Raw genomic sequence first — 27,751 nt, forward strand, 5'->3', positions numbered from 1 at the left:
TTGGGGACCAACATAGGATATTTGATGCAAATTCCATCACTCACAGTGTTTGCACTATGAAAAAGGAGACATGTGTTCAAGTAGTATATGCGGAGTTAAAGAGAACCTAATGAAATGTGTTCATACAAACTCTTTTGTTATTCCAGCTATTTAAACTCCTTTTATAGTAATTGATTATGCAGCTAGCCATGAAAGATGGAAAAGTGCGAATAAAAGCATGAAAAATGTAATATACTCACTTTTAGTTAAAGTAAAAGGAAGTTGCTTCCATGTACTTTTTTTGGTCTTGGCAGTACTTCCAAGTATAAAAAATGACATTGGCGCCGAAAAGCATAGGAGTCTTGGGAGAATGTGTAAATAAAGTGAGAAATGGAAGTATAGCAAGGAGGAAGTAGGTGCTAGCGAAGGAATAAAATGTTGTTTGGTTTATTCGGAGGTGGTTCTGGAGGCACATCCCCAAAAAAAGGTCAGGACTATGGGAAAAGTATTGAAAAAAACAAAGGAACATCTATAAATGGGATTATAATGGGTAAAGGAAACAATGAACAGAGAATAAATGGGAACTTTGATCCGACTGCACTGGAAAGAGGGGCAAAAGCCTTGAGAGAGTTGGACTCGTCTCCGAATGCCCAGAAGGCATTTGAGATAGTGAAATTACAGGAAAAAACTCGTCAAAAGGAGTTAGAAAAAGAGATAGAAGAAAGCAATGCATATAGAGCAAGAACCAATTTAGAAAGAGTAAAGTTGGAGGGAGAGGAAAGAAGAAAGACTTTGACTCACCAGCAAGAGGAAGAGAGGATTACAGCTCAATATAAAGCGAAATTAGAGACAGAGGCATACCAGAAAAAATTAAAGGAGCAGGAAAAACAAAACGATAAGTTATTACAGCAACAGCACAGTAAGTTTTTGGAGCAGGAGGAAATAAGAAAATCCAACGAAAGGGAAATACTTGATATGAGAAAGAAGCAATTAGATTATGAAAAGAGAATTGAACAAGATAACATAAGAGTAAGAGTGAGAGAGGAGGTATTGGGAAAAATAAGATTGGAAAGGGAAAACGCCGATATACATATGGATGAAATAAAATTGAGATCAGAGGAAAGTAGAAAAACGAGAATTGATTCAATAAAAGCTATATTTAATGGATTTGCTGAAATAGGAGGATATTTTAGCAGGGATAGGTCTAAAATAGGGCTTTTAGTTGGCGGAATCACGAGTCTGGCTTTTGGAATATATTCGGCCAAGAATGGAGTTCACTTGGCAACAAAGATAATAGAAACGAAAATAGATAAACCGTCTTTGATTAGGGAAACCAATTTGACATTGTTTTCAAGGTACAAAAGTATGATTCCGACCTTAGGTGTGTTTCAAAAATTAAGTCCATATTTAAAGAGAACTTTTGTTGAGAGGCAAAAGGTATTTGAAAATGTAGTATTATCGGAAGATTTGGAAGAAAGACTTAGGTGGACAATAAATACTCTAGTAAATAGTAGGAAATATGGTATACCATACAGAAATATGTTATTTTGGGGAAAACCAGGAACCGGAAAGACAATGTTTGCAAAAAAATTGGCAAAAGAAAGTGGATTAGACTATGCAATCATGTCTGGAGGAGACGTTGGTCCATTGGGAAAGAATGCTGTATCTGAGTTAAATAAGGTATTTGATTGGGCAAGAAGGTCAAAGAGAAACGGTTTATTGTTGTTTATAGACGAGGCAGAATCATTTTTGTCAAAAGGAAGAGAACACGCTTTTTCAAATATGTCACAAGACACAAAAAATATATTAAGCTCGTTTTTGCACCAAACAGGAACTGAATCAAAGGACGTTTGTGTACTACTGGCAACAAACATTCCAAATTCGCTGGATAATGCTGTTTTAGATAGAATAGATGAGTGTTTTGAGTTCCCAAATCCCGGTTTCAGTGAAAGACTTAAAATTATAAAGATGTTCTTGAACAAACACTTTGTTAGAAACAGGAACAATCAATTCTCTAATTACAATAGAAAAGATTTATTTAGTGTATTCAAGAAAAAATACTATTTATCTAGTGGAATTGAAATTCACTCTTCCATAGATGAGAATTTTTTGAGTTATTTAGCGGAAAAAACCCGTGGTTTCTCTGGAAGACAACTTTCTAAGCTAGTTTTAAGCATGAAATCTATTGTTTTGGGGAGCGGAATTAATTCACTAACTAGAGATGTGGCAGAAACAGCATTAAAATGGAAGCTTAAGAACTTTAATGAGGAGAGCGATGACTTTGAATTCAATCCAAGTTCATTTTAGACGCTTTTATCCTAGATTTTGATAAAACAACATTCAATGTTTTACTTGTTTTTAATAATCAAAAATAACAAAGTATTTTTTCGCACTATTTTCGTGATTTGCATGCATGTATCATGAGACGCGCTATTCATGTAACTCTGTATTGGTGATTCATTGCGTACAAACCGTTACAAACAAGAATTTTTAGCAGAAATAGTATTAGTTTTTAAATTTCACTAAAATTAATTGTCATCACTGCGAGCGTGATTGGCCAGATTGATCATTTTTTGTGAATAAAATCTAAGCGCCCTTGACTTTGTGTGGGTGATAAGAAGATACAGACAAAATAATTTAATTATTTTTTCACTAATATTCAAAATTTAGAACACTATTTTTGTGAGTTAAATATAGGGTTGAAAATAAGATTTTTATACGTAAATTTGGTAGCTTTTAGGTCTTAAGTTGCAATTAGTTGGTGTTAATATTGTGGCATAAAAGCCTTTTTTATTCCTTCAAGTCCTCTCAAGCACTAACAGATATAAATACTTGTGAATTAGTACTAAGGCAAAGATATAAAACAGTTGCTGTAATAATAATTGAGAGAAACGTAAATGCGTCCTAATTACTACTATCAACTCCTTTATTATGTTATATTAGTGATCTGTCTTCTTAGATCATGTAAATCGGTTGATTCACAAACAGTTGAAACGACTATTGGATCAGATTTAGAGATAAGTTCAGAAATTAACTCAGAAAATAGTAGTAATAGGATAGAGGAAATAACAGATTCTAATGGGGAGTCATCATTATTAAATCCCGAGATAATACCTGTTAATCAAAACAATACGGCGGATAAATGCTTTAACAGAACTCTTCCAGTAGATTGCATTAATAATAACTCAACATTGAAGACACCAATATGTTCAAGATTCACTGCAACAATAAGTGGAAAGGCGAGTTCTTCAATTTCAAAGTTTGTCTTTCTTTCAAAAGAAGATGAGGAAATGATATCTTTTAGTTATAACGTAAATAACAAGGAAGGAATCGCAAATATCAGATCTTTGGTTAATAATACGGTGGTCAATCAGAATATAACTACAGTTGAACTCGAAAAATATAAAAGCGACTTACCTATTGATTCAAGTGGTCAGATATCTTTCCCTATTTCATTTGTAATGGTATTAACAAACACTACGGTTTCATTTACAGTAAATAATTTGGTTTACACCATTTTGAATGTAAATCTCGCTGAGTATCCTATTTATATATCAAAGATCCAAGTTAGGGGCATCGAAAGTCCAACAATAAACCTCCAGCCTTTCGTTACAAATAGTCAGAATTCAGAGAGCTGTACAATAGAACCTCCATATGGTGGGAGTGTGAGTAGCAATAACAATTTAGTGTTAGATGAGAGTTTAAACATACTTCCATATGCTTTAACTTGTTTAACAAAGAACTTCATCCTTCCAGAGTCAATACCTGCTGGAAGTCAGATACTCATTGGAATTCCTTGTGAAATTTCAGGCAAATCCGTAAAGATACCACCTTTAACAGAGGTGATTTTGAGTTCAAGATCGGGTGTCGTTATATTTAATTTGTTTATAAATGATAAAGGGGTTTTCATTAAAAGCGGAAAGGGAACTGATATAATTCAATCAAAAGGGGGTTATTTTCCATTTTTGAGTTACGGTTTCCAGAGTTATAGCATTAAAATAACTTTCACGAGCCTGTTTGTGACTGTATCTATAAATGGATTTAGAGCCTTTAATCATATTCCAATACCCGATGGAGAGACTGCAAATAGTATATTTGTCTCTGGTTTAACCAGATACCCAACCTTTACTTTTCTTCCAAATAGAAGTTGTACAAAGTTTTCATATAGTGGTGACTCCGAGTGTTCATTAGATGGGGTCATCCCTGATTTCAAGTCATCTGGATCTTTAGATGACAATATCCACGTTGAGGCTACAGTGGCAGTTAGAGTAACTTCTCCTGACAATTCTGAGAGGAAGACCCAAATAAACTTCAGGAACAAGGATGATAACACGGAGCTAAATGTGCATGTTAAAGAGAACTCCACAGTAGTAATTACAAATACTACAGATCAAACAAAAACTGAATATAATAATGATAATGAGAATTTGTATACAATCAAGTACGAAAATACGGGTGGAATGAAAAGAAGCTTTTTCAATAATCAGGAGACCATAGAGACAAGCGTTGGTGATGTTGTTACTCATCTCTCCGTTAGTATAAGTGGAGACAAAATTTCAAAAATATCCTCTGATTTATCGCCTAAATGGAAAAGTTGTGTATTGGACCAACATAGGGGTTCTTATATTTCAACAGTATGTGAAAGCGACAAACTCTGTTTCGCTTCCGGTACCGATGGATCACCGGCTGGTAGTACTTTGCATTTCATTGGAGGTTTCTTAAATGATGCCTTAAAGGTATCAATACATACTAAAAAAGAGGACTTGAGATATGAAATAGAATACAACAAGCGAGGTAATATAAGTGTTAAAAGAAGTACATCAATTAAGGAAGGCAATCTTATATATTCCGGGCACTACCTGAATTCTGGAAGCGGCAACAGAAATGTAATTAGTGTTAGGGATCTCGGATTGTTCTTCCTGATATCTGTTGGTGGTGCGGAAATTACAAAGATTTCCAAAGGCGGACTGGGATCTGAGGGTAATATATCTTGTGTCCAACTTATTTCAAATCCATCTGACAACAAATCAATTTATTTTGAAATGGAATGAAATCATTTTACACAGTTGATCTGTATTACTTATTTTAGCGTTTGGACTCTCAGGTATCTGTCATATTGCGCCAACTTTAAATCATTTTTTTTAACGCAAAATAGACTTAAGATTTCTAAACTCTGTAAATAGACAAATAGTTTGATATCTAGTGAAACTGCACCAGCTCTTTCGCTTATTTGTTAACACTTGCGCGTACATACAAACTTTATGTGAATCACAATTTTTTGTTGCTAGTTACATTAATAACCCTACCTATTCCATATTCTTCACCTTGTTCTTCCTTCACTGGAACTATTCATTCCATTTTGATTGTCTGGTACTAAAATCAAATGACTCCCACTTGAGTTCTGTGCATCTCCGGATCAAAAGCTATTGCTGCAACCTTTTCCATATTATGTGAATCTTGATTTTGTGTTAAATAGAATCTTGGCGCCAAAGCGGTTTTATTTGATGTGTATATTTTACAGGGGTAAATGAAATAAAGATTAATAACAGAAAAGCATATATAAATGTGAATAATGTTAGTAATAGTGTAATTAAGCAAGGTGGTGGCAGAAGTATAATGAAAGGGGAGTGATTTTCACATATGTACACTGTCAACAGTCCTTCTATACCTATAAAGTTTGTATCCACGGTAGAATACGGTGAATCTGGGAATCAGTTGAGCCAAAGTTCTTACACAAATCGGAGAAATGCACTTGGTTATTTGAGAAAGGAGTTCAAGGCATGGTCTCTGGAAAGTTCTGTGAATACTGGAAAAAGGATTCTCCAGAATACACTTCCGGAATTGAGTGCATCACGGGTAGGTGAGTCTATAAGGATATTTACACTTTACTTAAAATCTCTTAAATATATACCAAGGAGTGAGGCTAAATTGGAATTGTTTGTATTAGCTTCATCATATATATCTGTAAGAAGGGATGGTGAATACGTTTCATTATTTTACATAAGCTCAAAATTAAAACAAGGAAACTACAAAAGATTTGCAAGTATAGTAAGAAAAATATGCATCAATATAGGAATAGACAAACTTCCTGATTGTTCACTTTTGGAACCCTTGGAAGAAATAAGTGGTCGCATAGAGAAGTACATTAGGGATGGGTGTTTAGAAGTAACTATAGTTAATGAGAATATAAATCAAGACATTATAGATGATAACCAAGAAACAGTGCAAAACACAAGAAACTATATCGAATTTGAAGATCTTGGGTCCGAAAGTAGGAATGAAGACGAAAATCTTGATGTTGAGAATAGATTCGCCATTTATAGTAAACAGATCTTTGTTGGAACAAATTCAAACGAAAGAAATTTATTATTGGAGTCTTTACTCAATTATTCACATAAAAAAAGCGATAACATTCATTTTCAAATTGAAAATTGTGACAAACAAATAGTTGAAAGAAGATTAAAACAAAATAAGAGGAAAGAGATTAACTTTGAATCATTAAAAAAATCAAAAGAATTTGCTCATGAAATACTTGAGATTATATTCAAATTTAATGAAAACAGTTCCGAAGAATGCATTAAAGATGATATTTTAAGTCCTTTTTGGCTGGTGAATGGGTCCTCAGTTTCTCCAATTATTTGTGGTGCCCTGATATACTCTTTTAAAATACATTGTATAGAACTTTCCATGAAAGACGTGATTACTGCAACTGGAATAAGCAAATCTACAATAATTAACGCAAAAAAGCTGGTCTCCAAAAAACTTTTGTTTATTTCACAAAAACTCTTTCCAGGATGGATAGACTCCTATTTCCACATTGATACTAATTTTAGAGATGTAGATAAAAAGAAAGAGAATAATTCATGTTTAGATCTGCCTCCAACTATTGTTCAGTCCTTAGTTAAACTCATTAAAACTAGTGGACCTTATATAGACATATGAATTTCATCCATAAAATTGTAATAAGATTCCATTTCTTTCATACACATCCATCTCTCTGCTCCTCGTTTCCTTCCCTCCCCCTCTCCCATACATTCTCCTCCCTAGCAAACACCTCGTCTTCCCCGGACCACATCCTATATAACATCTAGAAACAAAGCGCAAAAATCAACAGACTTTGAAGGAACAAATAACCGTTTTAAATTATTCCTGATTCTACAGAAAAGAATAACAACCAAAAGGTAATCAGGCTACAAATAGAAATTCTACTTTACTTATCAAGGTCAGAATGTGTACAACTTCGGGCCATATATAAATAAAGAAATTACCTTGAAAAAGAGATTTCCTTTCTTGTTAATTTAATCTCGCCTAGAAATTGTTCCTGAGACAAATGCAAAGGAAACAAGGAATGTGTATGCGAACTCCTCTATCCACCTCCCAAACTTGACATTGATGCACGTGCATAATGTCCTAGTCATTCTTGCGTCTGAATGAACAACCATCAGTCAACTTGCATCTACCTCCAGTTGGTTGACATAAGGGAGCAGAGCAGCTTCCACAAAAAACAACCGTCTGGGCGTGGCTAAAAACAGTGGTGATTTGGAGACAACCTGGGCATCTTACGTCCATAAAGAAACTATTTGGACTCTGAATAAGACGCTTTAACTTGTGCTTCTGCTCCTCGTGCTTCGGATCTGGATTCAAAAGATTAATGTCCATCTTGAGTTTGTTTCAAAAAAACTGTATATATAGTTATAAAAATCTCGCAAGCTCTAAAATAAATTCAGCCGAACTAACTTACGTTTATTATAACCAAAATGTTAGGGAAAGAAAGTTCCTATGCCTTAGTTTTTTTTGCCTCTTTTTCCTCAGAAGCGGGTGTCTCCCCCTCATGCTAATTAGCCCTTTTTACCCTAATGTATAATATTAACCTGTCTCAGATCTCACCGCCAATAATACATATTTTGACGCTGTGCCCGCCATTTCGGGTGTGTAAAACAAGCCCATAATATGTTCAGGGATTTAATAACTGAAATTAAGCCCATTTTTGAGCTTTCATACCAACCGGCTTTGCATGTTCGTATTCCATTACCTGGTTTTCGTCTCCTTCAAGTGACTCTGAAAACCCTGTAATGGTGATTTAGTTCCGGGACGCAATGCAATTTGTGCTTGCTTCCGAGAAATCCTCTCTCTTTGTCCCTATTTAGGTAAAAGACTTTTGAAACTCTTGAGTGAACCAGTGCCATCGAACAAGATATGCACGGTTCATGAGACAAATAAACGACACAGTTTGTACAAAGATACTGGTCTTTTAGTTCTGAACTTTGGATTGTATCACTTTTATCTATATATTCGAATCCAGGTCCTAATTCAGCAAGTTCACCCTTGGATTCTTCTTCCTCTAACTCAGTAAATGCAGACTCGACTGCCTTGTCATCGATCACATCTTTAACATTCCTACTTTTGTGTCTATACCCACAATTAACCAAGCGATTGCTAAAATTGTTCACAGCTGAAATAAATGAATGCATCCAGGGGTAGGACACATTTCTCATGTCCGCCCCCGTAGCTGCAATTTTCCCATTCAATTCTATTACACAGCCTCTACCATTGAATTCCTTTCCTATTCTGATTGCCAAATTTATATATCTGCTCGCTCTGTACTTGATGTCGTCTTGTAGCACCTCCGGATTCCACTTTGGTTTTAAATAGTTCAAAGGCCATATCTTTGAGAGCTCAAAGTACTTCTTTTTGCAATAAGGAGGAGTTCTTGGGATGATGTGTTTGTTACTAATAAATTCTACATCATTTTTGGCCAAAAACTCCTCTTGTACCGACGATAACTCTGGTTTCTCACCTATAAGCATTTCCACCGCCTTTTTCTTTTCATCCCCAGTATATAAAGAATCTTGTACCCTTCTCATCCTTTTTATATGCGGATATCTAGACGTGAAATCGTCGCTCGAAGACAACTTTAAAAAATCATTTGCAATATATGAAGGCAATTTAACACTGTAAAACGCTGCGAATTCCGGATCTTCCAGTAAATAGTCCGGAAGAACCTCCTCAAATTCATAGTTGTCTTCACAACTCATAATAATAATAATCAAATATTTATCCGTACATGTATTATTGGATGTTCATATTTATACATATATTTATGTGCAACTAGTGGGATACTTTTAGAGGTTCCCACTATTGACCATAAGTATTTTATTCACCTAGTTTCAGCCGCTTAATATAAATCTGCAAATATCCAAAGCTGTAAAGATAGCGGTGACTTTTGAAGTTAATTTATCTACCAATACCAAGCATTGTTCTTCAGAAAGAAGAATGTGAGTTATTGCTCCGCTTAGGCACATGTCAACCAAAGAACTGCTCATATTGCCTTTATTCACACTTGGACTAAAATCTATCTCCTCTTGATCACACTCTTTTCCCAAATTTACACCTTCCATATACTTTCTATTGTCCTCGTAACAACCTTTACTGCAATTCGGGTTCAGATTCAACATCTGTTGAATTTCCATAGCCTTGTTTGAGTGTTTGTCCGATATCCTGTTTGGCAGTGATCCGGCTTCAACAAACTGCAGTTTAGATTCAACTGCAGGGAAAACCTGTTCCAGAGAATCTTCCATTCTAACCTTAACCTGTCCAGTAATACATCTTGCAAAGTACGTACAGCACTTATCTATTGTTAACACCCTTCCGGTGTACTCTTCATCTTTGTCGGATACTATGGGAATATGTGTTTGACCTTCTATTAAAAACAATTCCAAGGCAGAAGACAAAGACGAGCTGCTTTTTAAACACTTTTTGTTCTTTTTTGGGATAAAATTTAGTTGTCCCAGTATTTTCTTGTGAAAAAAGCTACCTATTATACTTTCCTTTAATTCAATATTGCAGGAATCATCTTTTATTTTATTAAAATCTTCGGAACAATCAGAATTGCTAATATAAGACGATGAATCTTCTGATTCACCAATTTCATTTTCCGTATTTTCTTCATATTTTTTCTTTTCATTATTTATTCGCCTCGCAATATTCTTCTCCAAATTACCAAAGCATATCTGAAGGTCTTGAACCAATGAAACAAGCACTGAAAGTGGCGAAAAATAACAAATGGGATAAACTCCACTCTTCTCGGTAACTTTATCATTTGTATCCTTATTTGCTTCAATATCACCAAACTGTATCCTCCTCCCCATATTTTCAGTCCTAGAATGCATCCCCTTATCCTCTCCAACCTTGTTTATTGGAGTTATTTTTTCGCTTTTTTCCTTACTTTCTTTCCCCTCAACCTTTCCATGTTTTTCATTTATCACAACATCATTTTCACCCTCATGTATATTTTTGTTTATATGAGCTATTTTCGTTAAAGCCTCAGTATTTCCAAATATAAGCTTATTGTCTCCTATAATATCCACATTATTATCATTGCATTCATTTATTATTAATTTGTTTTCAATATTTTTATCGTTGCAACCTTCCAAATCAATATTTGTGCCGTTATAGTAGCCTTCACACAAAGACTCATCCGTTTGTTGGTAACTACTCTCTCTTATATCCTCCCGATACTTTTCTGCACTATCACTCACAGAACTATTATAATTTTCGTATTCAACATCAGTCTCCTGATCCTGAAGTATCCAACATCCAAGTTCCTTCCACTGAAACTCCTTCCTCCCTAAATTAAGGACCTTTTTTGAATCATCCAGTTTCAAAAAAGCGTTAATACCATCGTAAAGAGTGTCGTTGACATTTAATCTCAAGTTTTTATTATAATTTCTTATATTTAGCACCTCTGTCATCCATGATCTTAGAGTGCAATTCGAAATCTCTTCCAGAGACGAAAATGGAAGTTCTAGGTTGTCAGTACTAATACCTTCATAAAAACGTGTCTCGTGATCTTTTTTATTATTTCCCCAAGTAATCTTTCCTTGATTTTTGTCATTATCACTATCGCCAAAAACCCTTCCCTCTAGTGAAACTAGTTGATGAATTACATAAAAAATTAATAAAACATCATTGCAAGTAAAAGTTCCGATTAGTTTATCTTCCATCTCGTCATAAACTATCATAGATTTTTTCTTGTCTTCCAATAAAAAGCATACAGCAATAACAAGGGGGATGTTAGAGCTTACAGCCATTATTTTTGAGCTCTCCGGTACAATCTCATAAATGCATCTTGAAATTAAAAATCTTCTAATTTCTTCCCTGGCCAGAAAAGTTAGTTTTGAAATTTTTTCCTCACTTAATTTATCATCATCTTTTTCATTTAAATTCAAACCTGAAAAAAAACTACTAATATTCTCCAAATATTCTTTTTTTTCCCGGAGGAAATCCTTTTCATAATTTTCGGATTTGTACTCCAGATTCATGTAAGACAAAAAAGTTCGTTAGGAAAGGTCCTCTTAAAATATCTTTAATTTGGTGCATCACAACTCAATATTCCCTCTGATCTGGAGGGAAAAAAACACCCGGTAAATAAAGACTAGCCAATTTGTTTCTTGTCAGTACTTTCCCACTATTGAAAAAAAACATATTTATTCACTTTTAGTTATTTTAAATCGCATTCTATTAGATAAGTACCAAAGAAATCCATTGTCTTTATTTTTTTAATTTATCAAACACAAGCTAATGTCGAGTAAAAACCCATTTCTTTCTTCTGCCCTTTGTATTGTCAAAGGCTCCGTTTCTACATTATTCGGAATCTCTGGTAATATCTCAAAGGTCAAATATAAGAACAACAAGGTCTCTTTTTTATATTCTCTCCATTCTGGAATTGAGATTACAGATGACACTCTTGAAGAATTAAATAATATTGCAAGCTACAAGGTTAAAGAAAATTCTGAATTTATTGTTTTTAGACTCCGAAGCAGAGAAGCCTCTTCTTTATATGGGAACGAACATCTTGAGGGAAATGAAGGCTTTGCAGAAGATCTCGAGCTTAGAATAGTTGCGCTAAAAGGCTTTTATTTGTCTGCAAATATGAATCTCATCCTCAGGAGTACAAGAGACATTGGTTCGATATTAATTAATTCCATTAACTTAGATGAGCAATCAAATTGTTTGGCTATTGATTTTTCTGTTGATAATCCACTTATTGACCAAAAGATAGATTCAGATATTATTAAGGACTTGCTTTGTAAAGAATATTCATTGGACGATATTTCTAGTGGAAGATTTATCCCACCAACTCTCGAGGACTGCATCCCTGTTTCTATTAATTTGGACATTATCGGAGATGAGTTGGTTAATCCATGGGAAGTCAAGGCTGACAATGCCTATGGTATTGACTACAACAAGTTAATAGATAAATTTGGATGCAAACTCATTACTGAAGACATGATTTCTAGAATGGAAAGAATTACTGGCAAGAAGGCTCACCACTTTTTTAGACGAAATATCTTTCTTTCTCATAGAGACTTTGATAAAATTCTTGATGTTTGTGAAAGGGGTGAACCATTTTATCTTTACACTGGTAGAGGTCCTTCTTCTGAATCACTTCATGTTGGACATCTTGTTCCTTTTTTGTTTACCAAGTATCTCCAAGATACATTCAAAGTACCGCTTGTTATCCAACTCACTGATGATGAAAAGTTCATTTTTAAAAACAATCTTACTCTTGAAGATACACACAACTTCGCCATTGAGAACATGAAAGATATCATTGCCTGTGGATTCGATCCTGAGCTGACCTTCATATTTACCAACTTGGATTACATTCAAGAACTTTATCCCGATATCTTAAGGATTGAAAAAAAAATATCGTGTTCTCAAATCAAATCCATTTTTGGTTTTAAAGACTCTTGCAATGTCGGCAAATTTGCATTCCCTGCAGTGCAAGCAGCTCCTGCTTTCTCAAGTTCATTTCCTTATATCTTCAACAAGAGAAGCGATGTTCACTGTTTGGTTCCACATGCAATTGATCAAGATCCATACTTTAGAATGGTTAGAGATGTTGCTCCCAGACTTGGATATCTTAAACCATCTTCAATTCACTCAATATTCTTGCCTTCTCTACAGGGATCCCAAACTAAAATGAGTGCTAGTGTACAAAACTCTAGTATCTTTGTTAGTGATGATGCAGAAACAATTAAAAATAAAGTAATGAAATACGCTTTCTCTGGAGGCAAATCCACTGAAGAAGAACAAAGAAAGTACGGTGCTGATTTAGATGTTGACGTTTCGTGGCAATATTTGAGATTCATTCTTGAAGACGATGACGAACTTAATGAAATTGGTAGGAAATACTCATCCGGAGAGATGTTATCTGGCGAAATTAAGATGATTCTCGTAAATGAGCTTGTTAAACTCACCAAAAAACATCAAGAAAATAGAAAGGCCGTTACTGAGAGTGTCATACAACAATTTACCAATAAAAATCGTGAGCAACTTAGAAAATTGTTTTCTGAGAAATAATGCTGTTCTTACTTGTCGGAAATCTATCTTCTTAAATATTGAATGTCAAATCTAAGTTCGAAGTTGTTTGCCTTTTAAAAAAAATTATTTTTGTTTTCTTCTGTACAATCGTCTATATTTTGTTGGTATGTGACCCCTCCTTTTTGAGAAAAGAAAAAAATATCATTCCCACAAAGCAATTTTGTTTTCATTCTAATTTAGTAATTTTTAGTACACAAACTTAATGTGCAAGTATTTGGGTATTCTTGTGCATGCAAGAATGCATGTACATGCATCTTGCAAGGCTGCAATGAAAAAACTTACACTTTATTTGCATGTTTGTTATCATTTATTGTTTATCTTGACAATATTTTTTTGAATTTTTATTATATTTAGTATTAATGTGAGCAACAATAGGGAAAAAATAACTAGATTTACGATAATGGGAGGTGGAAAATATACGTTTGGTGTATGTGTAATGCAGAACAAAGTGGAAAATCTCCCAATGAAGAGTATATTGAATAGAATAATATCAAGTGGGGAGTTCACAATAGTAATATTTATGTAAAATATGATATTGAATGAGTACATAACAACGTGGCCAAAGGTGGATTGTTTAATTTCATTTTATTCGCTAAGATTCCCACTTGTAAAAACAGTTTCATATTCAAAGTTAAATAATCTTGAGCAGGTAAAAATGAAAAGCAGACTAGAAATATATAATATACTAGATGGATGGAAAATTCCAAGGCCGAAGTACATAATAATCAGTCATGGTGAGATATCTGAAACGAATGTTTAAAGAGGAAAATGATCAAATTCTATTTAGTTGAGTGAAAGTGGTTAAACCTTTTTTAGAGAGACCCACTTTCTCGGAGAATCATAACAATTGGATACACTATTCAGAGAACACCTGGAGGGGTTGTAAGAATTTATCTAGAAAATTAGTTAATATAAGTGGTGAATATGATCCAAATTTATCAAAAGTTAGAAGAGAGGAAGCGTATATGTATGAGGAATTTTTACCCACTTTTGAAACAGATGTAAAGGTAAATACAGTAGATCCGATGTTTACTCATGCAGAAGGAAAAAAAAGTAAGGTATTCAGTGATGACTTATGAAGTTGATTGTACGCAGAATAGTAAAAGCTCTTGAACAAACAGTATGCGGATTTGACATTTTAAGAACAAATGGTAAATCAGTGGTATGTGACGTTAATAGTTGGAGTTTTGCCAAAGGAAGTGGGAAATATTATAATGACTGTGCTTGCACAATAAAAACATTGTAAGGGGTGCAGAATCGTACCAAAATTAAACATTTTGAAAAAAGTCATACAAAAAATTACTTTAGAAAAATGTAAAAACAGTCAACAGATATAAACAAAAACGAAAAAAAGGTATTCAAGCTAAGGAATCGCACAAAGATGAATTAATCACAGTTATTTGTAGTAATGAGACATGTATATCAACAATACTGACAATTTGGGGGTAACATTTCACAAAATAAAAGTGATAGCTACAACCAGCCACGTGAATTTCCACTGTTCATGGAAAAAGAGGGAATTATTACCAATACAAAGAATTAATATAGATGCGAGGATGGAAGTAAACATCTTAAAATTTGAAGGAAGAACAAACAAAATAACAACGAACTGGAAAGTGAAGGTTCAAAAAAGAGAGAATATTCACAAATATAATAACTAATTAAAAAGAAAAAAAACTAACTTAAACAACGAATCAATATAATTGTGTATTAATTGTATAAATTAACTAAAAATTTATTCAAATAAGTAGACAAGTTTATTCCATTCTTATTAATAACAAATGTAAAAATAAGAATGAAAAGACTTTAGATTTTAATTATGGGTAATCATATTGCAAAAAAATGGACACCTTTTAGTTTTTGTCGAACCACCAGTATAATCAATTTCGTGATTGTGGTGAAAATAGTTATGGTTTAATCCATATTCTGTCTTATATTGATGACTTGGTTGATAGCATTTAAATTGAGGATAACAGTTATTTTGCAGACAAGACATATATTTTGGGAAACAATTCATTTTGGCGATAGGACCTCCAACTTCAAGAGAGGGATAAGTATCGTTGCTTCTTCCCAGTCTATTATACTCAAGGCTTTGATTTCTAAAACTTAGAGAAGAGGAACTTTTACCATTTTGCAAATTCGTTTGGTTTTTATATGGCAATGTTGTGTTCTTTTTTGGGTTATTACTTGTTCTTTTATCGTTAGATAAAATTTGAAGACTGCTACTGGATTTTCTGGCGTTTTGCAAAACATTCACTTTATTTTCAACAACAAAGTTCCTGGAAACCCTTGTAACACCTTCATTTTGGTCCCTTATTTTGGTTCTACCTCTACTTACCTCACCTCGGAAAGAAAAACTTTCGAAACTCGATTTTGGTTTTAGGCCAATTTTTGATTGAGGAACTTTATTATTATTGAAAATCATATAGGGGATAGAGTTTACTGGCTTACTTTTATCTTTAAGAGTGGTATTTGGACTTTTGTTATCATAATCATAATATTCGTTATTGTCGTAGTAACTACTGTTGCTGTCAATGAATTCTTCCTCATGTATTGGAACAGAAAGAGACCTTTTAGAGTCAATACTGCTTAATGATGGATTTTTCTCAATAACTATATGTTTGTTCTCTTCTTTGTGGGAATTTAAAGTCGGATTATTCATTTGAGTATTATTTGAACTGTTGTTAAGATGAGGAAGATTAGTATTTGGTATCTTATTGGAATTGCTTGGACTCTTGTAGTCTTTATAGTCACAATTGTTGGTGTTTGATAAATCTAAGTAATCGTCTATTAACTTTTTATTTAAAAGTAAAAAGTGGATTTTGTTGTAAAATAATTCTAAATCGTAAAGTTGCTCAAGAATGTTTTTTGTAGTATTATCGTCAACATCAATGGAGTTCCTTCTGTCTTTGTTCAGAAAACTATCCAAAACACTGCTAGTATTTGACAACTCGAAATTTAACTTGGAGATTGCCTTGGAAAGATCATCAAAAGAAAAGTCGCCATCGACTATTTTGGAGTCGTTACCTGAATTAGAGGTGTTTTGAATACTATTAGTTGGCGATGAAACTGGAGATTTGGATCTTCTATTGTTTGTTGGAGAGTTTTTCCAATTATTCTTGTATTGCGAGGATAACATATAACTAAGAGGCAAAGATCGTGTTTTTGGCGATTCTGTTGTTTTATCATTTACATTTTTCGTGTCAGATAAGTATGGGAATGGAGATATTGTCAAATTCTTAAAGGTTTTGAGGATGTCTTTTTGAGCATCGCCAACCTTGGATGCGGCATCTATTTCATCTTGAATTTTTTTTGAAATTATTTCAGTTTTTACAACTTCAGCAACTTTTTGATCAGCAGTAATATATTCAGAAGAATCATGACTTCCGTTGGACTTAAACCTCTTATTGTAACCATAGCTTTTAAAATTTTTAAAAATAGACTTGAAAAGTGGTTTTGACCTAATGTTTGAAATCATTTCCTTTCCATTATATTTTGTCCTACTGAAGGCTCCCATTCCAGAGTTTGAATTAAGCTCCCCCAAATTTCCAGAAAGAAGCCTCTCGTATTTCCTCGCTATCTCACTTTTAACGTTACTTTCATTGTTAGAGATATCGTTTTTGTTATCTTCACTGTTGGTTATATTATTTGCAGGAACTATATCTTTAATATTTATATTCTTGTATTTATGACGGCAAGAATGGGTGGTCTCATCTAAGTCTTTCAGATGTTTTGGTGAATCGCTGCTTATTTTTTTCTTACTATCTTCAGGGTTTGTGTTTTTATTATCATTCAAATTAATTATCTCCTTTTTTTCAAGTAATACAGGTTCAGGAGATTTAGCTGAACAGTTGACCCACTGAACGACCTCATCTGACTCTACTACATCCAGTGTTGTTAAAACATTCTTATCCCCATATTTAGCGTCGTTAACTGTCATATGTAGCGGAATTTGGGATTTTGGAGCCCGAAGAATCACTTTAACTTTCATTTTTCTCCATAAATGACTTAAAACAGAGCAAAAGTTCTGATTTAAATGATTTATCCGTAACTTTTATGCCTTTCTGTTCCCATATTATTCCTTCCTCCTAATTTTGTGTGTTAAAACTATTTTATTACTATTTTCGTAGGGCATGCTCCAACCAGAAAAGAGCGGTTTTTTTCGGCGGTATTGATGCACACCATATCTTAAAACGCATGTTATCGGTACACATATGCATGTAGATCTTAAATCGTGAGGGAACTAAGTCATTTTTCCCCTGATGGGATTCACTTAAGAAAAATAGAGACATGCGTAAAACTTGAATGATAATAGATGAACAGTGGAGTTTAAGTTATAACGAGAGGATAGCTCCAATATTAACATATATTGCACATACACCTTTCGATTTGATTTTTCTCTAGATAGTTGTTATAGTTATGCATACAGCTTTCATTTATTCTTGATGAGTATTTTGTGATAAGCGAACATGTTTATTGAAGTTTCTTTGTTATTTCTTGTCTTTTTTCTGTTTATTTTTTCTCCTAGTCATGATAATATTGTTACACTGCAGTGAAAAGCGGCGTAATATTTGGAATTAATTCGATATGAAGGAATGTGGGATAGATTCATGTTGAAGGAGGAATGAATTAAATATATAACTTACTTCTGAAAGCTTTTTCCTTATTTGTATATTTTGGGGTTGGATACTTGCTGCCCTATATAAATCAACCCTTGCCTCCTCTGGATCATCTAGATTCATATTTGAGATTGCTCTCAGATAAAGAGCCTTAATATTATCCTGGAGAAATTAATAGGTAAACTAATTGTGACATAATACTAAAAACGAACTTACTTTTTCAATCTTTATTGCATCGGAGCAGTATTTCAGCACAGATTTGTAGTCACCCAGTTTGTTTAGACAACTATATAGAGAAGTGATAATATAAACCAGCACATTTAGGACAAACAAGAGTGAACTTACTTTGAAATATTTAAAAGAACTGAGACTCTTAGAGAATTGGCATTTTTTTGAAACTCCGAAGTCCATTCCTCTGAATCTTGCAAATATCTGAGCGAATTTTCATAATATGTTTTCGCAAGTTGGTAATTCTCCAGATAATAGTGGTGATTTCCAGTGTTTTTTGAATCAAGAGAAAGCTGGATCCTTTGGATAGGTGTGGAAAATGCTTTTTTCGTGGCTTCTACCTCGTCTGGGAGTTCCTCCTTTCTAGTTATGGAAACAAGTTCAATGTTTATCTTCAAAATCGGTTTTCACAGAAACATTTTTTTACCAAATATTGAGGTGCAGATGAACAAAGTTTAAAAGCAGATGAAAGTGAGCCAAAATACTTAAATTGGTTCGTTTGTTGCTTACCATTTGAGAAGGGTTTTCTAAGTCATCACCATCTATCACTCTAGTTTCATTTGATACTCGGTCCTGACAGGGTAGTTAGAATTAGGTGGGTAAAAAGAAATAAAAACATTAGTTTAATTTCAGGGATAATAATACAAATTAAGATATTCTCTAAAACTTACAAGTTGAATGCTTTCGCCTGGAGTCATATTTCGTATTAAATACTCCACATCTGAGGATACCATGCCTGAACCAATGATAAAATTATAGTTGATCGCATCTTGGAATAAAGAACTCGCTTCTTTCTGACACAGTGAATACTTAATGTACACAAGATCACCGTTATTTGGCCTATTTATTGCCTCTTCTGATTCGTGTGACATTTTCATTTGTTTGGCGAGGCCTATTTATTACCAGTAAACCAGGGTGTGGTTATAAGTGATACAACGAATAGCAAAGGATAACTGCATCACACAAGAGGCTTTTATACTGTTACTTCTTCGTATTTACTTTCTCTCTTTCCAGAAAAAAAGTATTCTATTCTTTCCTTTTTCATTTCCAATAAAGGCGCGTTTTAGTTTATATGGCGTCATGGAAGTGGCGGCAACATTGCAGGCATCAAAGTTAGACTTATAGAAGAGAAGGGAATAAATGGAGTATCGTAGTTATACTAATAGCAAAAATAAAAAGAGTAATTATTATAATGGGTAGACGAATTGAATAAAAGGATAAGAGAAAGTCAGAAGTCTTATTGAAAATGGATGAGAACAAAATAAAAAGGCACATAATACTAGATACTGGAGGAATATTGAGATTGGGATCTCACGAGTTTTCGGATGATGTACTATTAACCGTACCTTCAGTGCTGAAAGAGATAAAGGATAAAGCAGCTGCAGAGAAATTGTTGCATCTTCGCGATAGAATAGAGGTAGTTGAACCGGATGAAGTTGAATGTAATTTTGTCAAGAGGTTTTCCAAGGAGACCGGTGATTTTGGGTTTTTATCAGAGACAGACTTCAGTGTAATTGCATTAACCTTGATGTATCATAAGAGATTTGACGAGAAGTCAAAGCTAAATGCGAAACCGAGGCAGATATCATTGATTTCAAGGGAGCAGGATGAAGTAAGTAATTTAGAGAGTTCAAAACGAGAATTTGACACCGAAGGTGATGATCAAGAAGAAGAGGTGGATGGAAACGAAACATACGGATGTGTTAAGGATGGAGAAGGATCTTTTGGTTGTTGGGTGACAAAAGATAATATGGATAAAGTATTGGGAAGTTTATCAACAGGAGTTAAGGATGATAAAATAAGAGTGGCATGCATAACAACAGACTATTCAATGCAGAATGTGATTTTACAAATGGGACTGAATTTGATTGAAATCCACGGTTTTTCAATAAAGAGTGTGAAAAGATGGGGTTTGGTTTGCTGTGGATGTTACACCTATGAAAGAGATACAAGCAAGAAGTTTTGCGGTAAATGTGGTAATGCAACACTAGATAGAGTCCCGATAAAAATAAACTCAGATGGAACAATTGAAATGGCCTGTTTTAGAAAAAAAATTAACCTAAGGGGGACGATTTATTCAATACCAAAGCCAAAAAAAGGAGCTAAAAACCAAGACATTATCTTGGCTGAAGATCAGCTTATGATGGGTGGAAGGCAAAGAAAACTTAATCATGAAAGAAAGAAATGGGAAAAAGCTTGTAGAGAAAGAGATCCTTTCTCCAATGATGGAGTTGATTTTGAGAGCAGTTGGTGTAAAGAAACACGTAGCTTTAGATATCCAGAAATTAAAATAGGACTTGGAAAGGGAAACCCAAATTCTAATAGATGGCAAAAGAGAAATAGTAAAAAGTAAGGTTATGAGTCTGTAAACAACTCTGACATATTCATTTTTGCAGTTAACATTAAAAGTACTATTGATGCAATTATGAATATTTCATCTCATTCAAAAATAGGCTCTGTTGCTATTCCTTATTTATAAATTTCGAGAAATAATGGCCAAACAAATAGATATTTTTCAATTTAACGAGTATATCTTTTGTTTTATTTATTCCATTTTACTTGCAGTCCTCTAGCTTCTGTCTACTGGTAACACGTCTAACAATGACTTCTAGCTTTCTGTTCTGACCCGCCCACCACATCCTCCATATCTCGCGTTCTCTTCTCTTAACTGTAATATTTCCTACAATCTCTCATTTGATCCACAACATATTCTTAACAAGTTAGTGTACATAAAAACATTTCTTTTAAGGCTACAGTACGGTAAATATGTCTTTAGGGAGATCATTGAAGAAATACATGCAAAATTTACACTCAAGCTTGAATATTTACAGATGAATAGGCGGGTAACAAGTTATCCGGTTTGAACAAGCTCTGGCGCGGAAATAAAATAAAGACGGAGAAAAAGTAAGGGGTAGGGATTTAACTTGACTAGACGAAAAGGTAAACTAGAGAACGATAGATCTGTTACTTAGGCGAATTTACTGGTATGTACCAAATGGAAGGCGAAAAAACAACAAAGGCTGAGGTAGGGGTGGGGAGCGAGGAACAGACAATTTCTAAGAAGGCATTAAAAAAGCAAGAGAAACTTGCCCAGAAAAATGCTCGTAAAGCGGAAGCCAAAAGCGCTGCTCAGCAACAACAGACGGTGCACTGGAGTTCTGTTGTAGTATATACATCAGAAACGTCGAATTTTGGTGTTGTTTCACGGGATAGCAGGATGGAGGAGAGAGAGTTTTCAAAAATAAAGGATTTGAATTCTAATAATAGAGACTGTATGGTTTGGTTGAGAGGAAGAATTTCAGAGTCAAGGTGCAAAGGATCTCTTGGATTTGTTTTACTTAGACAAGCATTTTACAGACTTCAGATAGTAGTTGATGCAAATCAAGGTAGTACAAAGGAAATGATTAAATGGCTGGGGTGCCTTCCTATTGAAAGTGTAATAGATGTATATGGAAAGATAGTAGTCCCAGAAATACCTGTTGTTTCCTCAACACAGGACGTTGAAGTTCTGGTGGAAAAAGTATTTTGTGTTTCGCCCGCAACCAGCGAACTTCCATTTCAATTAAAAGATGCAAATAGGGTAGAGCTTGAAAAAGAAGAGGAATTAGCGGGAGAGAATAATAAGGACGAGACTACTGTAATTAGGGTTTTGCAAGATGTCAGATTGGACAATAGGGTTCTTGATTTAAGAACATACCAGAGTCAAGCTATATTCAGAGTACAATCTGCTATTTGCATGTTATTTAGAGAGTTTCTTTTGGATAACGATTTTGTTGAAATTCATACTCCAAAGATACTACCAGGAGCTTCTGAAAGTGGTGCCAGCGTCTTCAAAGTTGATTATTTCTCAAATACTGCTTGTTTGGCTCAATCACCTCAACTATATAAGCAAATGTCTGTTTGTGGCGATTTAGAAAGGGTTTTTGAAATTGGTCCCGTTTTTAGGGCAGAAAATTCAAATACTCACAGACATTTGTGTGAATTTGTTGGCTTAGATATCGAAATGACGATTAATAATTCCTACTTTGAACTTGTTGATTTATTTGACAAACTTTTTAGACACATTTTTAATGGAATAAACAAACACTGTAAACACGAAATTGAGGTTATTTCTGAATATAATCCGGGTTTTACTCAGTTTACTATTTCTGATGTCACGCCCAGACTCACTTTTGAAGAGGGTTGTGAACTTTTAAGGGAGAGGGGTGCTGATATTGGTCAGGATCTTAGTGAATTCGATCTTTCTACAGAAAATGAGAGACTATTGGGTAGGTTTTCTCAAATTTACGCTCTGATTCGATGTTATTTTTTAACTGTAAATTATTTTTTAGGTTCAATTATTAAAGAAAAATACAACTCGGATTTTTATATGTTGCTTAAATATCCACTCAAAGTTAGACCCTTTTATACAATGCCTGATCAAGATGAACCTGAGGTAAGCTATTATTTTTTATCAATTACAAGTGTAAAATTGATTTATTGATTACACTTTGATTGATCTTTTTCTATATGCACATCCACCTATATTAAAAATCTGAATGGTGACATTACACCAATTGAATTCTCTGTTATGATTCAAAAACGACTTAATCAATACCGAATTCAAGGGATGATGATTACCTTTACATTCACCCATAGCCTGTTACTCAATCATAAGGTTTTTGAGTACATGATGACATATTGTCATGCATCACCAACTGACCTTCGTTTGGTTTTGATTAGAATGAATTTTTGATGTGTTTCGGAGAAGAGTGGATGAGAACAAGGTTTGGAATAATTTGAAGCAGTGAGTGTAAGTAATTCCGCGTCACTAAAAGCAGATTCAACATTTGTTTTCACCTGAGTAAATGCATGCATTGTGTGTAACCACATGCAAAAATGCATGTGACACACAGTTTCAAAACAAATGTTGAATCTGCTTTTAGTGACGCGGAATTACTTACACTCACTGCTTCAAATTATTCCTTACGTATCTAATAACTCTTAGAACACAAAACTAACTTCTTTCTTTTTTTTTGCAGAAATGGTCAAACTCATTTGACTTCTTTATGAGGGGAGAGGAGATTCTAAGTGGAGCACAAAGAGTACACGAATATGATCTTTTAATTAAAAGGTGTCAGGAGTGCGGTGTGCCTGAAGATTCGTTGAGGGACTATTTAAATTCCTTCAAACTAGGTGCACCTCCACATGGAGGATGTGGGATAGGATTAGAAAGAGTAGTTATGCTGTTTTTCAATCTTGGAAATGTCAGGAAAGTGTCGATGTTTCCACGTGATCCAAAGAGACTAAGTCCATAGTTTCATTAAGTAATTAGTGAGTCAAGGAAAAGTGCGGTGTAGCTCTCCAATTAATGTGTGGAATTAATAGGCAAAAGAACGAGCAACCGTTATTGCTTTTATTACTTATCTCGAATGAACTAAATTGGCAGACTACATTGCTACCGTTAAAGTCGATAGTTTATATTATTTCACCCGCTTTAATCCTCATTTGAAAAGCTGCACGATTCCGCCTCGTTGACTTTTCATCATATGCTCATTGTGTTGTTTCTATTAGTAATTTATAGTGCTCGGACATGGTTTAAACATAGCAGACATATACGCTCGCGCCGCAACATCCCGCCTAAAATGAGTAATAAATAGGTACCGAAATAAATAGTAAAAGTATGGGGAGAGAAAGAGAGAGAAATAAAATTAATAATAAATTAAATAAGCAAAGTAATAAATACAATCATCAAAATGTAAACATTTAGTTGTTTCAAGTAATGAAAAATGTTAATGCTGAAAGTAACAAATAGTAGAATTGTAATTAAATTGAATAGATGGACTATTTGAAGTTGAGGCGGGAACAAAATAGTAATTAAAAAGGCAAAAAATAGTTCAGACACTAAATAGAATTAAACTAAAAATAGGGGTAAATAAAGGTTGGGTATTGACTAGACTATATTATATGATCACAACTACCTGCGGGGAATTCTTACAAAAGGTAATTGACTGTAGATGTTATAATATACTACTCTTAATGTACCAAAATAAAAGTAAAACAAGTTCTTTAAAACAAAGAGGAAATACAGATCCTGATACTCATCGATATAACAAGGATAAAAAACTTTTGCACTAGAGGAGGTCGGTGAGATAAAATAACAATTTAATAGGATTTCTTTTTTCCTTCAATATATGTAAACTTAAAGGCAATTAATTTGTATTACTATTGAACCTTATTCCTACGATTTATCAGAAACATAGGACATATTAAATTTGCATCATTACTGCTACGATAATAAGTAAGTAAATAAATAGTAATAATAAAACAGTGAGAGGAGTAGATTGGTACTTGGTAAACGAGGAGTAATAATATGGAGGAAGGTTATGACTGGGACAAAATACGGAGTTTCCAAATAGTCGACGGCATTGGAATAGATACTACTTCCTTGTTAAATGATGATATTTTAGTACCACCTAGAGATACTAGCTCTAAATCAAATTTGAACCAGAAGGAGGATTTGTCAAGGAAACTGTCTTCAATTTCTCAACTTCTTATGTATCCTAATGTAACTAACAACAGTAATATTAACAATAGCACTAACATTAACAATAACAGTCATAGTAACAGTGTCAATACACCAAGAGAAGGTTTAGAAAACGTCAATTCCAAAACGGGATTTGAAAAACAATATGTAAATAATACTGCAGGTGGATTTGGATTTGGTATTCCATTTGTGTCTACATCTTTACCCAATTCTATGTCAAGTTCCAGATCAGGATCTGCATCTGTGTCTAGATCCGGATCAGTTTCTGACATACAACAACATTACGTTATGCATCCCGGTTTAATAGACGCCCCTACAGCAATTAGTTTAAGGGATGCTAATGGAACGGGCGGACTGGATGGTATTGAAGCCATTAACAATAACATTAGCAGTTCGAATTTGAATAAAGAAGTAAACAATCGCAATAATATCGGTAGTATAGGTGGCAACAATAATGGTGCAGATAACATGTCCAACAACATATACGGCTTTCATAGTGGTATTTCCGGTCATTTCCAACATAGCGACGTCCAATATCAGGAAAATGACGTGTTAAACACGGAAAAAGATATTCAAAAACAACTTTATTCAGATAGAACGGGAGTAGTGGGAGCTGGAGTTGGAAGTATGAGAGGTGGTGATGTAAATAATAAAGTGAGTTGTAATCAAAATTCTGTAGGGGTTAAGAGTTCATCAAAAACTCGTAATAGGAGAGTGAAGGAAAATTCTGAGGATTTTTCTGCAAATAATTGTTCCAAGAATTATTCACAAAGAGATGGAAACAGTGGCTGTCAAATAGGATCAGGATCTTTGCCGAACCTCTCTGAGGATTTGAATTCAATTAAGTACTATGAGGGCTTTAAACTTCCATTAGGTGATTTGGGTAGGAAAATGCTTTTAAAGAAATTGAGAGAAATACACACTCAAAATCCAACTAAAATGGAAAAAGCTCTAACAGATCATGGTCTCTCATATACGAGGATTAGGTTTGCCAGCGTGCAACAATTATTTAAGATATCATATGTATGTGATGTATTCGATTATGCTCTTAGCATTCATTGTGAATTTGGAAGACCTCGCCACAGAGATTCATCAAAAGGTGCAAATGGAAATAATGCAAATGGTGGTGTTCAGATCTCCTCTAGTGTTGCGTCATCGCCATCTTCTCGAAATTCACCTGATTCTAAAAGATCAATAGATTCCTCTTCCCACAATTCGGGATTTGTAACAGGAAGCAATCTCATGTGTATTGAATCTCAAAACATTATTGACGAGAATTATATGAATACCAGTAATCAAAAGAACCTGGATCTCGAGTTAGATTCGTGCACTCCAGAAACATCTCCATGTGGTAGTCATAGATCTGGTTCGTCTACTTCTTCTGTATCAACTACAGCTTCTGCAAACTCTATTTCTGGATCTAATTGTGGTTTGATCACCCCTGATTCAAAGGACCGTTCAACCAACAAAATGGATAATGACCTGAGTTCGCCAATGTCAATTTTTTCTACGAATTGTAGTCCACCAAATTCCCAAAAAAAACGCAAAACTTCTGTAAAGTCGTCCTCTCCATCGGTCTCATCCTATAATTTTTCTCCTCCACCTATTCCAGTAACGGGATCTCGTGTTGACATTCACAATCAGTTGGTGTTGGGTGATATTAATGGGAATCATGGGGTAAATGGGGGATCCTTATCAGTTGCAGGGTCGGGATCTGTATCTGGATCGTTGATAAATGAGACAATAGGATCTTCTGATACGAATAATGGCTATTTAATTCCAGGTCCCGAAGGAAGTTCAGGTACCAACCAAAACGGTTACATTAATTTTGATAGAAACAATAACAATATGGTTTTAGGTTATGGTGCTGTAGCAAATAGCAACAATGGTAGTTCAAATATTTCCTTTTTACAAAAACCAGGGAATTTAATGAATGGTAATTCTACTGATGGTACGAATAATACTTGTTCTCAGCCCCAATCTAAATTTAAATCAACTAAGTCATGTTATTTAAGTAATGATGAAAATGAGGGAATTGACTCTATAATACGGAATAGTGTTAATAACGGTGATAATCACACACAAAAGTCCAATAAGAGACAGAAAACAAGATCTAAAAAAAGAGGTAATAACATAGGTAGTGCAAGTGTGAATACTAAGGAATTAAATGCCAACTTAAATAACGACATTTGTGAGAACATTTCTGTTTCTCAAACAACACCTCTTCCATCTCATTCCTCTTTAAATGGAACATTTATTGGTAATAATGGAGTAAATTCAAACATTCCAGTTATAAACGGAGGAATGGGTTTGACTGGTTTTTGTGGACTATCAGGCCATACTCAAATATATGGATCTAGTGAGAGAGATTATGAAGAGTTGTATCCTACTAGTTCAGAAATAACACCATTTTATCAACCTGAACCAGAAATATCATTTATCAACGGCTTTACAGTATCTGAAACGGGTAACAATTTGTCTTTTTATTCATTCGAAAATGACTCTGCTCCATACGAAACTTCGTTGCTTATTAATGCAATTATTGAGTCAGAAGGTAACGGTACAAATAACAATAATAATAGTCATCATCACAACCATAATAACAATAATAGTAATAGTCACAGTAATTCAAATGAAAGTATTAATAGCAATGATATAAATATAAACAATACAAATATCAGCAATATTAATGACGGAAATAGTAATACAAACAATAATATCGGAAATACTACTTCTAGTACTAACAATGGATTGTTTACGGCGGAAGTTGTTGGAAATTCAGTTTGTGATAATCCATTTTCTACTTCCCTCTACTATTATACAGACCCGTTTAATACATCTACTTTTGATGATTATTATTTGGAATCTACAAATTATAACGGACTTCCTTACCAAGGTGTAAATTCCATTGACTTTTATAGTTCAACTGACTTTGACATTGACAATGTTGATGTGGCAGGATGTCCCGTTATTTCTACTTAGTTACTTTGAGATGCTTTCGTTTCGATTTCCG

General features: G+C 34.1%; 12 protein-coding genes across 12 annotated transcripts; 9 read left to right on the forward strand and 3 right to left on the reverse strand.

Moving 5' to 3' along the window:
• Positions 1–414: 414 nt before the first annotated feature.
• FG379_003343 (26S proteosome regulatory subunit) lies at positions 415–2,286 on the forward strand (the record flags this gene model as incomplete). The annotated part of the gene is made up of 1 exon (XM_067328972.1): positions 415–2,286. The coding sequence occupies one exon, from the start codon at positions 415–417 to the stop codon at positions 2,284–2,286; it is 1,872 nt and encodes a 623-aa protein (XP_067185149.1).
• A 590-nt stretch (positions 2,287–2,876) lies between these two features.
• FG379_003344 (uncharacterized protein) lies at positions 2,877–5,030 on the forward strand (the record flags this gene model as incomplete). Its single annotated transcript, XM_067328973.1, has 1 exon — positions 2,877–5,030. The coding sequence occupies one exon, from the start codon at positions 2,877–2,879 to the stop codon at positions 5,028–5,030; it is 2,154 nt and encodes a 717-aa protein (XP_067185150.1).
• A 589-nt stretch (positions 5,031–5,619) lies between these two features.
• Positions 5,620–6,921, forward strand: FG379_003345 (uncharacterized protein; the record flags this gene model as incomplete). The annotated part of the gene is made up of 1 exon (XM_067328974.1): positions 5,620–6,921. One exon carries the CDS (start codon positions 5,620–5,622, stop codon positions 6,919–6,921), a length of 1,302 nt encoding a protein of 433 aa, XP_067185151.1.
• A 468-nt stretch (positions 6,922–7,389) lies between these two features.
• On the reverse strand, positions 7,390–9,014 carry FG379_003346 (uncharacterized protein; the record flags this gene model as incomplete). The annotated part of the gene is made up of 3 exons (XM_067328975.1): positions 7,390–7,638; positions 7,721–7,756; positions 8,037–9,014. The coding sequence occupies 3 exons, from the start codon at positions 9,012–9,014 to the stop codon at positions 7,390–7,392; spliced, it is 1,263 nt and encodes a 420-aa protein (XP_067185152.1).
• A 132-nt stretch (positions 9,015–9,146) lies between these two features.
• On the reverse strand, positions 9,147–11,300 carry FG379_003347 (uncharacterized protein; the record flags this gene model as incomplete). Its single annotated transcript, XM_067328976.1, has 1 exon — positions 9,147–11,300. One exon carries the CDS (start codon positions 11,298–11,300, stop codon positions 9,147–9,149), a length of 2,154 nt encoding a protein of 717 aa, XP_067185153.1.
• A 259-nt stretch (positions 11,301–11,559) lies between these two features.
• On the forward strand, positions 11,560–13,344 carry FG379_003348 (tryptophanyl-tRNA synthetase; the record flags this gene model as incomplete). Its single annotated transcript, XM_067328977.1, has 1 exon — positions 11,560–13,344. One exon carries the CDS (start codon positions 11,560–11,562, stop codon positions 13,342–13,344), a length of 1,785 nt encoding a protein of 594 aa, XP_067185154.1.
• A 550-nt stretch (positions 13,345–13,894) lies between these two features.
• On the forward strand, positions 13,895–14,611 carry FG379_003349 (uncharacterized protein; the record flags this gene model as incomplete). Its single annotated transcript, XM_067328978.1, has 3 exons — positions 13,895–14,099; positions 14,182–14,418; positions 14,487–14,611. 3 exons carry the CDS (start codon positions 13,895–13,897, stop codon positions 14,609–14,611), a joined length of 567 nt encoding a protein of 188 aa, XP_067185155.1.
• A 169-nt stretch (positions 14,612–14,780) lies between these two features.
• FG379_003350 (uncharacterized protein) lies at positions 14,781–15,026 on the forward strand (the record flags this gene model as incomplete). The annotated part of the gene is made up of 1 exon (XM_067328979.1): positions 14,781–15,026. The coding sequence occupies one exon, from the start codon at positions 14,781–14,783 to the stop codon at positions 15,024–15,026; it is 246 nt and encodes an 81-aa protein (XP_067185156.1).
• A 152-nt stretch (positions 15,027–15,178) lies between these two features.
• Positions 15,179–18,910, reverse strand: FG379_003352 (uncharacterized protein; the record flags this gene model as incomplete). The annotated part of the gene is made up of 6 exons (XM_067328981.1): positions 15,179–17,392; positions 18,012–18,146; positions 18,201–18,270; positions 18,330–18,604; positions 18,723–18,785; positions 18,884–18,910. 6 exons carry the CDS (start codon positions 18,908–18,910, stop codon positions 15,179–15,181), a joined length of 2,784 nt encoding a protein of 927 aa, XP_067185158.1.
• Positions 18,911–19,458: 548 nt separating this feature from the next.
• On the forward strand, positions 19,459–20,565 carry FG379_003353 (uncharacterized protein; the record flags this gene model as incomplete). The annotated part of the gene is made up of 1 exon (XM_067328982.1): positions 19,459–20,565. The coding sequence occupies one exon, from the start codon at positions 19,459–19,461 to the stop codon at positions 20,563–20,565; it is 1,107 nt and encodes a 368-aa protein (XP_067185159.1).
• Positions 20,566–21,207: 642 nt separating this feature from the next.
• On the forward strand, positions 21,208–23,509 carry FG379_003354 (aspartate--tRNA ligase; the record flags this gene model as incomplete). Its single annotated transcript, XM_067328983.1, has 3 exons — positions 21,208–22,480; positions 22,544–22,647; positions 23,234–23,509. 3 exons carry the CDS (start codon positions 21,208–21,210, stop codon positions 23,507–23,509), a joined length of 1,653 nt encoding a protein of 550 aa, XP_067185160.1.
• Positions 23,510–24,564: 1,055 nt separating this feature from the next.
• On the forward strand, positions 24,565–27,720 carry FG379_003355 (uncharacterized protein; the record flags this gene model as incomplete). The annotated part of the gene is made up of 1 exon (XM_067328984.1): positions 24,565–27,720. The coding sequence occupies one exon, from the start codon at positions 24,565–24,567 to the stop codon at positions 27,718–27,720; it is 3,156 nt and encodes a 1,051-aa protein (XP_067185161.1).
• Positions 27,721–27,751: the final 31 nt, after the last annotated feature.

This window comes from Cryptosporidium bovis (assembly GCF_009768925.1).
Source record: "Cryptosporidium bovis isolate 45015 chromosome Unknown contig_8, whole genome shotgun sequence".
Lineage (NCBI taxonomy): Eukaryota > Apicomplexa > Conoidasida > Eucoccidiorida > Cryptosporidiidae > Cryptosporidium > Cryptosporidium bovis.